Source organism: Aethalodelphis obliquidens, unplaced genomic scaffold (genome assembly GCF_003676395.1).
Source record: "Aethalodelphis obliquidens isolate GAN/ISIS:26980383/991018 unplaced genomic scaffold, ASM367639v1 scaffold22, whole genome shotgun sequence".
Lineage (NCBI taxonomy): Eukaryota > Metazoa > Chordata > Mammalia > Artiodactyla > Delphinidae > Aethalodelphis > Aethalodelphis obliquidens.
In genome coordinates this window covers 2,077,151-2,091,517 of record NW_020837966.1, presented here as the reverse complement: position 1 = coordinate 2,091,517, position 14,367 = coordinate 2,077,151, and the positions used below count along the sequence as shown (strand labels likewise).

The 14,367-nt window shown below is 46.9% G+C and overlaps 2 protein-coding genes across 3 annotated transcripts in view; both read left to right on the top strand.

Moving 5' to 3' along the window:
• SFMBT1 (Scm like with four mbt domains 1) overlaps positions 1-14,367 on the top strand; it is a 165,160-nt gene that overhangs the window by 128,160 nt on the left and 22,633 nt on the right. Inside the window, exon 22 of one of the 2 annotated variants that reach the window (XM_027121074.1) lies at positions 3,442-4,093. The exons of the other annotated variant lie outside the window; for it this stretch is intronic. Coding sequence (XP_026976875.1) covers positions 3,442-3,513 — 72 coding nt within the window. The 3' untranslated portion in view covers positions 3,514-4,093. Of the gene's footprint in view, positions 1-3,441; positions 4,094-14,367 lie in introns of those variants that run through there. 2 annotated transcript variants of the gene reach the window in all.
• Positions 5,522-14,367, top strand: part of STIMATE (STIM activating enhancer) — a 54,102-nt gene continuing 45,256 nt past the window's right edge. Inside the window, exon 1 of the mRNA XM_027121084.1 lies at positions 5,522-5,823. Coding sequence (XP_026976885.1) covers positions 5,664-5,823 — 160 coding nt within the window. The 5' untranslated portion in view covers positions 5,522-5,663. The remainder of the gene's footprint in view (positions 5,824-14,367) is intronic.

Genomic DNA, 14,367 nt, shown 5'->3' with positions numbered 1-14,367 from the left:
TAAAATTTCCTGAGAGCTCAGCAGTCAAGGCACTAAGGCAAAGAGTTCCTTGAAGAAGATCAATGAAACAAAAAAAGTCTGGAACTAATTAACATTGTTGTCTTATTTAGGAAAATGAGATTTTCTATAAGAGAGAATTTACCAAATGCAACAGTGAATATGTTATATTCTCTCTCTCTTGACTTCTTCAGAAACCATAGAATTTAAAACACCTCCCTTCACAGATGAGGGGGCAAAGCCCCTGCAAGATGAAACACACGGCCCTAAGTAGTAGTCTCTGATCAGGTAGAGTCGGGCCCCAGCCAGCTTGTCTATTTATGCCATGATTATTCAAGCTCAGCTTTCTCCCAGAGAGAAGCTGACTCTAAATTAGACAAGTAAGTAGGGTTTCCTACTTACTATTCCTACCTACTTCCTATTTTTTGCATTCTCATACCAAGATAATAGTTTATCAGGCAACTACATTAAAGAAGTATTATATACCCCCCGTCCCTATCCCTGGCTGTCACAGGAGAGAGGATAATTGTTTGGGAATTTGGCACAGGGCTTTTTTTTTTATTTTTTAAGTATAAAATTTAGACTCCATTTGCCTCATAATGTGGCTGGGGCTGGACTGGCCAGCAGTGACAGTCTGATTGTCGTGATTCTAAAACATATATTAAGCCTGATAACAGCTCACCATGTTGGGGTAAAATGTTTGTTATGTTGCAATAGGTATATGAACTTTGGTTTTTAAAGATACCAACCTCTTAAATCTGTGCGAGGTACATTATGAGGGACTGCATTTGTCTAAATTTCACCTTCAGCTGGCTCCATAGCCTCCCTAAGGTCAGAAAGTTTTCCAGGATCCATTTTTGATCCTGAATTGACAAGCTTGGAAACAGGTGAATGGATTGTATCATGCTCCTGGACCTTGAAGTTGACTGACCAATATAAGCCTATTATTGTAGTGTTGGTGTGTTAGGGAAACCTTTTACTGCATGCGAAGATTTGCTGTGACATTTTGACTATATTTTGTGGGCTTCTGGGGACTGTGCTGTTTTCATTTGTAAACCACCTCCATTCCTCTCCGTTGAAGCAGAACTGTGGTGGCTAATGCAGGAAATGCATTAATGGGAGCTTTCGTCCTATCTGCCTTTCTTTAGCGTTGTAGGTGGCTCCCAGCATCTACATTATAGATATAAGAGGTCAGGGAAGGATAGTTACCAACCTCTGGAAGGGATGGGCTTCTTCGGTAAATATTTATTGAATTACGATAGAGGCAGTCATAGAAAACCAGTTCAGAACTTGACCTTTATATGGCCCTTCTCCTGGAAGTAAAATTTTTCTCACTGTGAGAGAGAGGGCATTGGACCAAAGCTTCCTGAGGACTTGAATACATTTTACTTGTTCTCTTGTACAAATTCAGTCACTAATACCATAACTGAATACAGAGTAAAAGCTTTAGGAGGCCTCAGGTTGGATAGTACTCAGAACCATCCCCTCCCCCAAGCCAGAAAGTATTTCTGGGGCACACACAGAACATCAGGGAACTGTAGGTAAGATTTAACTAAATGGGGACATTGGGAAAACTATCATAGGCACTTCTGTTTACTTGGTGCCTATCACCAAAGACATTTATTTAAGACACCATGTGCTGGTTTGATTGATGCCCACAGATACTCGGAGAGAGCTGTTAGGAGCATGGCCTCGGCAGTGGAAACACACACTAAGTTTGAACTTTGGTCCTGTATATTGGAGATGGGGGTGTGTGTGTGTGTGTGTGTGTGTGTGTGTGTGTGTGTAAGTAAGTTCAAAAGTGTTCCGTGTTATCAGTTGGCCTTTTGAAGATGAAGGAGAAGGGAGCACTAGCAAATGGAGTATAAGTCTCAGTAGGGACTGGGTACCCCCTTTAAAAATTTGAATGTCTTTGGTCTTGGGTCCACCCAAAGTAACCATGTGTCATGGTCATGGTGCTGGCTCGGAAACCCTGTAGGACAGAGCCTCCTGCAAAACCAAAAAGAAATCAATCACTTTCATGCACGTATAACTCTTCCTTGATTTTATTCACTTTACAATGTTTTGCTAGTGAATTTTGATGATTCCCTCCCATTGTGTCAGGATGTATATGCTTTGGAAATTTGAATTTATCTAAATAAGTCACCTATGGACTTGGAGTTTTGGCAGGAGAGTTCTAAACTCCAAGCCCAGTCCAAATGGATCTGGTTCCAAGCCTGCTCACCTGGGATCTCCTCTGTACTTGTACCAGATTTGACAGGTAGTTCTGTTTCTGAGGGCAGCCTTAGGGGTGAAGGTGGTGGGCCATAAGTGCACTGGAGATCGATTTTCTTCGTTCTAGGGTTTCAGAAGTCTTAGATTTTTGCAAGAACCAGCAGAACCAGGAGTGGGGGTTGGAGGAATGGAGAAGTAGGCCTAAAACTCCATTCCTTTATGTCTTTTCTGACCTGACACACCATTTGGGTCTGTTCTGGTGCCGTGGCCTATCGCAAAGGACTGTCTTAAAGGGAAACAAGCCACAGCCTTGCCGGACATGTCTTTAACTCTAGCAGTAATGGAGTTAAAGCTGTGGGAGGCAAGGGTCTCCGACTATTTCTGGAGGCAAAGGATGACACTGGCTAGTGACATGAAGCTACCATTGCTAATAGGTGTGCCTGTTCTCAGGATGCATGGGAACTCAGTCCTGTGGGTTTCTACGTGTTTTCGTTTATCTAACTGCATGCCTAACTTGGCAGAGTGGATGTGAGCGTGAGCAAATAGTGTTGAAAGGATGAAGGTAGGCTCTTGGGGCAAATCAAGTCACAAAGCAGATGACTGAGGGAGGTTACAAAGTTTAGACAAAATTAAAACTTATCTCCTTTTGCAAGAAGTCTCTAGGGAAGTGTACTTTGAATGTTTCTCTTGAGATTTTTAAGTGCTCATTTTTTTTCTCTTCCGTTTTATTGTTTTTCTTGTGTTTTTTTTGCTGTTGACTATTCTCTGAAGACAATCAGAGGCCTGCCAGTGTGGGACTCCTGGCTGGTTCCAGCACTGTCCTTAGGCCCTTTTCTAATACTAACTCATTGGAACTGATGCACTTTAATGTATGTTGTCCTTTTTTTTTTTTTTTAAGCTGCTTGTTTGGAACAAAATGAAATGCATATTGCGTTGTATCCTTCCTGCTTACTGTTTTTCTCTTAATTTTAAAAGTTATGCATTGAGGATAAAGTATACTTAAGGAGAAATATGCACAAGAATACCTATTAAAATAACTCCCATCAAGTTTGATGGTATAACTACAAGGGATTAAAAAATAACTATTTTGGATGAATATTTTGCGTGGGTTTTTTTTTTTTTTGGTTTGTAAATAAGAGTGTATATAAACGTGTGGTATGTTATGACAGTTTTAAGTGGTCGTGAGAAAATTAAAACAGGTCTTAAGGTATATTTAACTTCCTTTGACAGCAAAGAAGGCATCTTGACCAGAGTAAATCCTTCAAAACTGTTTCCAGTGGGACCTCAGAGAATCATCTCTGAATGGAGGAGAAAGTTCCTTCCTGCTTCAATAAAATTAACCTTTCCAGAATTCTCCCCCCATCCTTCTGTCTGATCCTTTCCCCTCTGGATCTGGGTACTTTTTAATTGCCGTTCAGAAAAGGTAGGAAGAGCAGAACTTCCCATAGTGAGCTTGCTCCCGGCACCGAGGACTCTGCCCCGATCGCTGAAGACTGCTTCTTGTTCTTTACATTTGCCTTGGCACAGCAGCGACAGGCCTTAGGGTTCCTCCACATCTGGATGTGCAGAGCACTGCTTTGTCAAAAAAATTCATTTTTCAGCTCTGTGTGCAATTTTCCTTGAGCTGTGTCTTCAAGCAGTTAATAATCTCCTTATGCCCAACTACAATCTCTTCAGCTTTAAGGACACATCCTATTGTTTGGTTCTCTCTAAACGTGGACTATAACTGTTGAGCATACATACCCATAAGGGACCTTCTTAGACTTAAGACGGTAATGCAATTTTTCCTTACCTGTTTATTTTCTTAACCTGATTTTCTGTATTTTCCCATGGTCAATACTTGTGGAGAGTTTTTAATTTTATAAATTAAAAATCAGTTTAATTTAAAAAGCATTTTGTTGCATGCTCTCTGTGCCAGGCACTATGTTGGATTCAAGGCTGAGAGAAAATCAGTTCCTGCCCTCAGGAGGCTTACACTCAGCTGGGAGAGAGAGGTGTGTACAGCCGTCTAATTTAGCAGTCTGAAAAGTTCTAGTGGAGCAGCACACACAAGGTAATGTGGATGCACAGTGGGGACAGGGGTGTCAGGCAGGCCTTCAAGCATGAGTAGCAGTTCATGGAGCAGGGAAAAGGGAACAGTATTCCATGCAGCTAGAATGCCATGTAAAGGCACAGAGGTGTGGAAGTGCATTGTAAGAGAAGGGATGGAGAATTGGCTCTAGGGAGCCAGTAGCATTTGTGTTCCCCAGATAATCAAGTTAATATTCCTGTTAACCAAGAAAGCTTTTGGATATCATTGAACCTTTTATGTAATTGGAATTTCTTGACAGCTATCTTTAGGGGAACTTTCCCTAGGTTTGGTATTTATTGTTCAACAAGTGTACCCCAGTGTCTACTAGAATAATACTGTGTGTACACTGGCATTAAGTGGATGCAGTCCTGGTCAGGGACCTGAGAGCACCAACAAGAGGTGTCGGGAGAAAAGCCAGAGGCAGCTCAGAGGGTAGGTGACAGAATGGGGACTAAAGGCCCTAGTAGAGGAAGGGAGCAGGTTCTGAGGAGTCAGAAAGGGTTGAGTGGGAATAAATGTGAGTGTGTGTGGAGGGAGGCCCTGGAGACTGACAAATACCAACAACCTGATTTTCTTTTATGAATCACATTCAGAATGAACAAGATGGGGTTACATCCACGTGTTTACAGCATATACCCTGTATATTTTTAAATGAAGGCAGTTGGATTGAAATGACCATTTAAATTACGTTTATGGGAGGAAAAGTCGATTTGGGGCCTGAATGATGAATCTAAGACAAGCCTTTGGCCAGGATACTGGTACTAACAAGGAAAGTACAAGGACACCGAAGGTCTGGGTTGGAAAGAATATGCTTGTGTGCGGAGTCAGATTGTTTTCCTCCACGACCTGCCTCAGAATAATCCAGCCTGCTTGCCGAAAATGCAGATTGTTGGCCACCGTCTCAGAACAACTGAATCGGAATCTGGGGGTGGAATCCAGAAGTATTTTTTCATAAATTCTTCAGGGGTTTATCTTAGAGGGAAAAAAAAAATTTCGTCACAGATCTTCCCTGCTCCTGCCCTCCCGACCTGGAGCTCGGAGTCCGGGCTTGGGCTCTCAATCCGTTTTGCGCAGCCCAGCTCACCTGGTCTGTCCTACCTGTGGTCAGGATCCAAAACACCGCTCCCTCTCCGGCCGGAGCCCCGCCCCTGGTGGGGGGGAGAGTAGGAGCGGCCAAGGCCCGCCCCCACGCCGCGCCTGGCCAATCAGGCGCTGCGGTCTCAGACGTCGCGTTACGCGCGGCGCCGAGTCGGCCGCGGGGCGGAGGTACCGGCTCCCGTCTCGGACTCCGGGCTCTGGGCTCGGTGGCGAGGGCCCCGCAGGTAGCGAGGCCGGGCGGGCGGCCGGGCGGCGGCGCCCAGCGCCCCTCGCCAGGCCCGCCATGCAGGGTCCTGCCGGGAACTCGAGCCATTCACTGCCGGGTGGGCCGCCTTCCACCGTAGCGTCCGGCGCGGGCCGCTGCGAGAGCGGTGCGCTCATGCACAGTTTCGGCATCTTCCTGCAGGGGCTGCTCGGCGTCGTGGCCTTCAGCACGTTGATGCGTGAGTCCGGGACCCCCGCCCTCCTGAAGCCCTGCGCCGCGAGCCTCGGGCCCACCGGCCTCGGGGACCCTCCTGCCTGAGGAGTTCAGGCCTTGGGGACACGGGCCCTTTGGCGAAGGTGTCTTCCTCCCGCGAGCCCAGGCTGGGCATTCCCAGACGAGGGGGAGCTTTGGCCCCGACCCAGGGTCCTGGGTCCCTCGCCTTATCGCGGCAGCTTCTTGTCAGGAGTCACCCCTAGTACTCTTCTCCCACCCGCGCACACCTCTCTTCTGAGATGCCCCCCTGCAACCGTGTCATCGCAAATTAAAGCTACCCTACTTAACAGCCTACGGCCATGACCCCCGGAAGGCATATTCTTTTCTGCCCCCTTTTAAAGGCTCTTCTTAGCCTCCCCTTCGCCCCCAGTCTGATACTGAGCTTTTTTCTTCACCTTCACTTCAGGATTTACTATATCCCGTTCGCATATAAATTCTGCCACCTTGCAATACCTGGCTTATTAGGCCGTGCATTCCGTTCCCAGGACTACTTCCCCCGGCCCCGGCCCTTCACCCTCAGCTTAATTTTCTGTTTTGGTTGGAGCCGGACCCACCCAGAGTGCCTTCTTCCCCGCATCTCCTTTTTCCTCTCCTTTTCCTGAACAGGCTCACCTGTTCCATCTCTGCCCCAACCGTTCCTAATTAAGTTGCATCTCAAGTCTCCCCTGGCTGTTCCCTTTCCCAGCCCACTTTTGTTTATATTTCAGGTATCCTTCCTTTCCATGAGACTTGGGCAACTTAGGAGCTTAGTGGAGAAGCAGACTCAGAGGGTCTGAGGAGGTCTTAGAATTCCTGTGCTAAGTCATCAGGGGCCCTTCCTTGAGAGCTTCATAATGGGGAAGAAAGCCCCAGATAGCCCTTCTGGAAAACCAGAAGTTCCAACGTGTTGTCATGTGTGCCACGTGTTGAGGGGTTATGTTTTCTTAGTGTACATCCTTCCTTTTATTAAAGTGACAAGAGACCTAGTAGCTCTGTGATTGCATTTCGGGGAAAGGAAGAGTTATAACTATTTTGACAGAGGTGTTATTTCCAAAATGACTTGTTCTCAAAATTTCCCCACTGTGCTCACGTGGGCAGAATGGGAAGTTCCTGCAGAAGGTATGCTCCTTGGCATCTGGGAAGGATCCTGCAGCTGTGTGTGTGCGTCTTGTAGGGTCCAGTTGTTGGAGTTGCAGCTTTGCTTGTTTATGATGTGTGGCTTATTTGGGTGAATTCTCCCAAGCTTTAGGGAACCTTGAAGAGGCTATTCTTGGACACCACTTTTTTTCTGGTTGCCTGGCCTTCGTAAGTCTTGCAACAAGTCCCAGACTGTATATGTTTGCTACTTTTTCTCTCCTTTTTAGTCTCTACTTGCCTTGCTGTTTTCCCTGCTGAACAAATACCCACTTGTTCCCACAGTAATAATTTGTGATGGCTTAGCGAAAATCAGCTTCTGACTTGGGTGCATGAACTGTATGTCTGTATGTTCGAGACATTGTGCGTGGGTCTGCACTCCCCTCCCCACGTTTCTCTCCTCCAGCTGGCCTTCCTTTCTCCCTAAAGGAACTCCAGGCTTAGGTTTTATGTTGTTCCCTGACCTAAGATTTCTTAGCATAGCCCTGGTTATTTTCATGGGTTTGATTGGTGCTGATGGCCCCACTAATTCCCTGGGGTTTGATACTTGTGATTCAGAGAGGGAAATGTGATTATGACAGGCGGAGTTGCTCACAGCTGAGAAGTGTGCTGGGTTGAATGTGTTCAGAGTGATGGTGCTGGCCCTGCGAGTCTTCAGGGACACAGTCACTTCTTAATCTTCACTGTGAGCACAAGTGCAAATCCCGCCGTGGTTGGTATATTCCGTATGCAAAGGTGGAACTAGGAAGTGGTTTCTTGCTCAGTGTAAGGCTAGATGTGGAGGGAGCTTGTGGCATTGGGTAGTAGGTCCTGGGACAGTGATGAGTAGGGGTGATGGGGGGAAGAGTTGGAAAGGCTAGAGCCGTGTCTGCCCTGAATACAGGCATGGACATGGATCGAGAGCCCTATTCTCCCACCTAGAAGCAGACACCAGCCCAAGGGGAGTCCCACTGATCGAGACCCAGTCAGGGAAGTACCTTTCTTCTCTTTAACTTCTTGGTTCTATTAAAATAGAACTGTGGGGCTTTTCCATTTTGCAGGGCTGGGAAGAGGAGGAAATCTCTTAGGAACTGCTTTACATTTTGAAATGGACTTTATTGGGGAAAACGAAAGGGAGTGGAGGTGGTCTCAAGGAATTGCTCCTGCAAGCTGCTTGGCTGTCTTCCTGGTCACAGTGCCTGTTCCTCAGTCTGGCAGAGCTGCTGTCAGGAGTGCCAGGCTCCCATGAAAAGACTGCTCACCTTGCAGCCCTTGAGGGAGGTCTGGGTTCGTTAAGATGAGGCCACTCCATCCTTTGTCAATTCCATCATTGGTTTCTTCAAGCATATTTTTTCTCTCTCCCTCTCTTTTTTTTTTTTAATTGACTATGCTGCGTGGCATGCGGGATCTTAGTTCCCTGACCAGGGGGTCGAACCCGTGCCCCCCTGCAGTGGAAGCACGGAGTCTCATCCACTGGACCACCAGGGAAGTTCCCAAGCACATTTTAAATACCAGTCATCTCTCCTGAGCAGTTGAAACTAACAGTCCCTCTCCTCTTTGGAGTCACAGTCTTTTCCGTTCCAGTGCTTTCCTCCTCCAGGGCAATGGGCTCGGACACTTCTGACAACTCCCCGGTTCTTGGGGCAGGCACTATTCCGTTTTCCTGTTGGACCAGCTCTGTTGTATAGGATGGACCCATTTCTCTGCCAGACAGGCTGTGTGGTATTTTTCATCACTTCACATCCTGATTTCAGTGAATCCTCAGACCACTGTTTTTATGTTTCTTTTTCTACCCAGAAAATTACTTTTTCTCCATTTACAGGTTGCTATGTTTTTTACCTAGAAGTAAGGGTTACCTGGAGGAAGACCCTCTTATATCTCAGGAGAGGATTTTGATTCTCACAGGGATTTCTCATCCTGGTGCTCGACTCACTGTGTGCGGATTTCCAGACGTCTCTGGCCAGGCAGTTGAGAGTTGGTGTGCCAGTTGATCTATATAGCTGATTCTTTAAGCTGCATAAACATACAAGCCGCCATCTGCTGGCATGTCCCAGTGTCAGCATCGCCTTGTTCAGGGGGTGAACTTTCCGGAGGCTTCGGCTAAGGTACCCTGTGTGTCCAAGGAAAGCCAAACAAACTCAGAGGCAAGCTTTTAAAGGGCCTTCCCCCTCTAGGTTTTCTGGAGTGTCACTGAAAGTCGTCGGGGGTCTGAGTAGAAGGAAATGCTTTAAACGAGGGACCTTTGTCATGCTCTTCCTGCCGAGCAGCTTGTTTTGGTGGCTTTATCTGTAGTGTGTGACTCAGTGAAGTCACAGCACAGCAGAGCTGAGCAGTCCTGGAGCTGCCCTGTGTGTTCCAGTACAGGGCAGTGGCCCAGCCATCAGCAAAAGGTCAGTATTGGCCAGTGTGTGTGTTGGCATTAGGAGTATATTTACTCTCAGGACCTGTAAATGCAAAGCAGACTCAAGCCTCCTTCACCATGCACCATCAGAGTCCTGGGCTGAAGTGTAGACAGGATTGGCTTTTTAACAAAACAAGCATTTTGAGAGCTTGGATAAATCTACCTGCCTATTTTCATGTTACAGATTTGGGGACTATCCAACTGAGAGAAGGTGTCATTGTTTTATGAGGACACTGATGGTGCTGAGAAATGATAGCATTTTTCCTGAGGCCCAAAGTAACATCACAGACTAGTCTACCCAGCTTTGAAATCTTTTTTTTTTTTTTTTTTTTTTTTTTTTTTTTTTGCGGTATGCGGGCCTCTCACTGTTGTAACCTCTCCCGTTGCAGAGCACAGGCTCCAGACACGCAGGCTCAGCGGCCATGGCTCACGGGCCCAGCCGCTCCGCGGCATGTGGGATCTTCCCAGACCAGGGCACGAACCCGTGTCCCCTGCATCGGCAGGCGGACTCTCAACCACTGCGCCACCAGGGAAGCCCCCCAGCTTTGAAATCTTAATCTCAAATGAGTCCCTGCTGTTCTGGCGCGTGGTGAACTGGCCTCCCTTTGTGTTCTGTACAGACATAGGCATGTTGGGACAACCTTTCCTGGGATCACCTGTCCCCACGCCATCCTAATTTTTATCTTAAAAAATGTCAAGTATACAGAAAAGATGAAAATAATACAATGAATGCCTATCTGCCCTCCACCTCGATTCAGAAATTGTTCACCTTTTGCCACATTTACTTTATCTCTTTATACTTTTTTATTTTGGCTGACCCATTTGAAGGTAAGTTGCAACCAGCATCACACTTTATCCCTAAAAACTTCAGTTGAGTCTCCTAAGGATAAGAATAGTTGTCTACATAACCACAGTTTCTTTTTTTTTTTTTTAATGAATTTATTTTTTATTTGTTATTTTTTGGCTATGTTGGGTCTTCGTTGCTGCGCGCGGGCTTTCTCTAGTTGTAGCGAGCGGGGGCTACTCCTCCTTGCGGTGCTCAGGCTTCTTGTTGCAGTGACTTCTCTTGTTGTGGAGCACGGGCTCTAGACATGCGGGCTTCAGTAGTTGTGGCTCGCGGGGTCTAGACGCGCAGGTTCAGTAGTTTTGGCACGTGGGCTTAGTTGTTCTGCGGCATGTGGGATCTTCCCGGACTAGGGCTGGAACCCGTGTCCCCTGCATTGGCAGGTGGACTGTTAACCATTGCACAACCAGGGAAGTCCCCATAACCACAGTTTCATGATCACACCTAAGAAAATGTATAACCCTGCAATATCACTTAATATCTAATATTCACACTTCCCCTAACATCACAGGTCTCTTATAGCTGGAGTTTTTTAAAAACTATGATCTAATCAAGGTCCACACTTTGCACCTGGTTATGTTTTTAAGTCACTTTCACCCTAAAAGAATCTCCCCTGCGCGCGCGCACACACACACACGCACACACGCGCACACACACACACACACACACACGAGTTTTTTTTGTTTTTTATTGTTGTTTACTGACATTGCCTTTGGAAGAGTCCTGGCCAGTTGTTGTGGACGGTGCCCCACCTTCTGGAGTTGTCTGGGTGTTACCTTGTTGCGGTTTTGGGGCGTTTCATGGACCCCTATGTTTCCTGAGTTGGTCTGGAGGAGCCATTAGATTGCGATAACCTTTTTTACGGCGAGAACACTGTGTGAGCAGTGTTGCGTGCTTCATGTTACACAGCACCAGGTGGCACGTGACATCAGTCCCACTGTTAGTGATAAGGTCAGTTACTGGGCAGAGAGGGCACGTCTCCAGCTCTCTCCCTTATAGGGTACATTTTCCCCTTTGCAGTTAATACATTATCTCTCTGGTGGTAATACTTTGAGATCTTGTGAATATCCTGTTTCCCGGTAACTTTTCACTTCTGGTAAAATAACGAAACTCAGTGATGGCTGAAATGGAGCTGGAGCTCATATGTGAAGGTGCCATCTCTGGGCCTGGCACCCATCACACGGTCAATAATGTCGCCTTCCTTTCCTACCCCACCCCGGAGTGCCAGCCAAGGCCCAGGAAGAGCATTCTGTCCCAGGCTGCTTTTGTGCCCACAGGGGAAAGGAGTGCAGCCAACATTAGCATGGAGGCCCGTTAGGGGGTCTTTATTTTCAGAAAGTTTTCGGTTTTCTAAATGCTGATTCATCTGGTAGCATTTATCCGTAATGGTGATGGCCTTTATTTATAATAAAACTTCACTAATTTGGAATAAAATCAGGGCAGGAGGGAGTTATCTGAATTAGGGGACAATCTGAGTTGTAATGCATTTTTTGCCTTTTAAATACCTTTGTTTTTCAAGTGTTGCTCTATTGGAACCTATCAACCCCTTTACTGCTTTAATGAGCTGTTTAAAATCCTCTGCAGTTAGTATAGTGTTTGCATGAAGATGAAGTCTCCTCCTGTTGAAGGAGTTTTACAAATGGTTAAAAATAGCAGAATCCCTGGCTCTGGAACCCATCTGACCTGGGTTTCATTTCTGCTTCTGCCACATACTGCCCTTGAGCAACCCACGTATTTCTTGAAGCTTTGGTTTCCTCCCCAGCAAGATGGGAGTGATGATTTTTCTGGAACTGAGGATTAGAAGGGTGTGTGTAAGGAAGCTGGGTTAGTGTCAGGCACATGTTGGGCCCTCCATAGTAGGAGGGGGGATGTCATCCTCATTGTCATTACAGTATTCACATTCAGAACTCAGTTGAAGAACATCTCACAGGTGCTTGAGTAACTTGTTTTCTGAATTAGGTTAAACATTTCCCTTTCTGTCTTGTTTACTCAACATGTTTACCTTTAGCCCTCTTCTCTTAGACTGCATAATAGTAAAAAAAAACTGTAACCCAGACAGTATAGCGATTGCCAATTCCAAGTTAGCAGACACTCAAACCAGGTGGCTTTGGTGTAAGTAATAATCTCCTTCCTTCACCTGACCCTTTCTTGTGTTTTCGCCTACGGAGTCTCATGTGGGCCCTGAGCGGGCAGTGGGTGGACTGGGGCAACCCATTTACAGGTGACGAACCTGCATCCAAGTCCCTGGCTTCAACATACCCAGGTCCTGTGGTAGCAGGTGGTAACACTGGCTGCTGGAGCCCACTTTCCTGCAACTGGCTCTTTACTCAGCCCCTAGTATGCCGGCTCTTGTGCTCAGCACTTGACAGTGCTTCACAGGAACCTGGAAGGGAGGCGTTGTTTTCATTCTGCAAACAAGGACAGTGGGCAGGTGAAGTGTGTAGCACAAGGTGCCGGTTGGTAGGTGCAGAGCTGAGATGTAAGCCGGGTCCCTCAGGCCCCAGTCTCTCTCAGCCACTTCCCCCGATGCCTTTTTTCACCCCGTTCCACGGGTGCACTTATTACTCTCTATCCCTGGCTACTTCACCCCCCCCCCCCTTTTTTTTCCTATTTGTATAATTCCGAGTTTCTTTCTTAATGATTCTTCTTTATGTCCAGAGTATTATCTGGAACTTCAGATTATTTTGTGGCTATTGATAACGTTAAACGTATCAATTTGAAAAGACCTACCAGTCCTTTCGTGCATGTTTGAATTCCATCTTAGGTTCGCTTTTCTGGCCTTGGCCTTTGTGAAGGTTTGCCCTGGCTATGTGAGGATGGCGAGCCCACCCTGGGACTGAGGTCCAGCCTCTGAGGTGGAGCCTTCCGGAGCTGCAGGGAGGCGTACATGAGTCCATTCTGTAATTCGTGAGGAGGGATTTCCAGGGCCCTTGGTATTTCAGGTTACCTGCAAGTTTTCACAGAATTTGTTTCCCTGGTGCTATATGATTATAAGGAGCGCAGTTAATAATCTTAAGAGTTAGGGATGGCCCTTAAGAGGTATCCTTTTCTTCATGTGTACATAGAAGTGGTCCGTGCATCTCTTTTAGATCACTCCACTGCTAGGAAGTTATCCATCTAACCCAGGGTTTTTCAACTTGGCACCATTGACATCTTGGGCCAGATAATTCTTTGTTTTGGGGGGCTGTCCTGCGCATTGTAGGATGTTTAGCAGCATCCCTGGCCTCTACCCACTGGATGCCAGTAGCTCCCCCACCCCTGTTGTGACAACCCAAAGTATCTCCAGACATTGCCCAGTGTCCCTTGGGGGGAAAATCACCCCTGTTAAGACCTACAGTTGTTCAGTTTGTAGACTCAGTCACATGCAGACTCTGATGTGAGCTCTAGCAGAATGGATCTGTTAAGGACCTGGGTGCCAAGTGTGGCCTTGACAAAGAAGAGCTAAGACCCAGTCCCCTGTCCCTGAGGGACTCACAGCTGGAGTGGGCTGCGTGCGTGCTGGCAGATCATTCCATTGCCGTGTGAAGAGGGCTGTAGTTGTTTGAACAGACTTGAGAGGAGTGATGAGGGATTCTGCCAGGAGACCTTGGGAACCATCTCTGAGGAAGCCCTGCTTGGTCACAATACTGGAGGTGAAGGAGATGTGAGGAAACAGAGGGAGTGGTGAGGGCAAAGGTCCAGGTAGGAGATCATAAGCGTGGCCATCGGTTCTGGGGGCTGGAGATAGTGGGGACAGAGGCTCCCAGAAAAAGAGGCAGTGTGCTTGGAGGGATTCCAGAGAGCCGCCTTTTTTCAATTTCAGGCCTATTTTCTACAACTTAAAAAGGATGTTGAAATAAGTCAGGTTCTGTGTTTACCTCAGGCTCCTTTTGTTTGTTTGTTTTGTTTTTTGGCCGGGCCACGCAGCATGTGGGATCTTAGTTCCCTGACCAGGGATTGAACACTTGCCCCCTGCAGTGAAATTGCGGAGTCTTAACCACTGGACCGCCAGGGAAGTCCCTACCTCAGTCTCCTTTTGCATTGTTTCTTTGAGAACCTTTGTTTTAAAGCAGTTTCATCACATTCCTTTTAGACCTCATGGGGTCTCCCAGGGAAGGTCTACTGTTTGTATCTTTGGGGCTGCAGGAAAAGAAAGGGGAACCCAGTGACCTTCTCCCAGCCCCCTAGCCTGT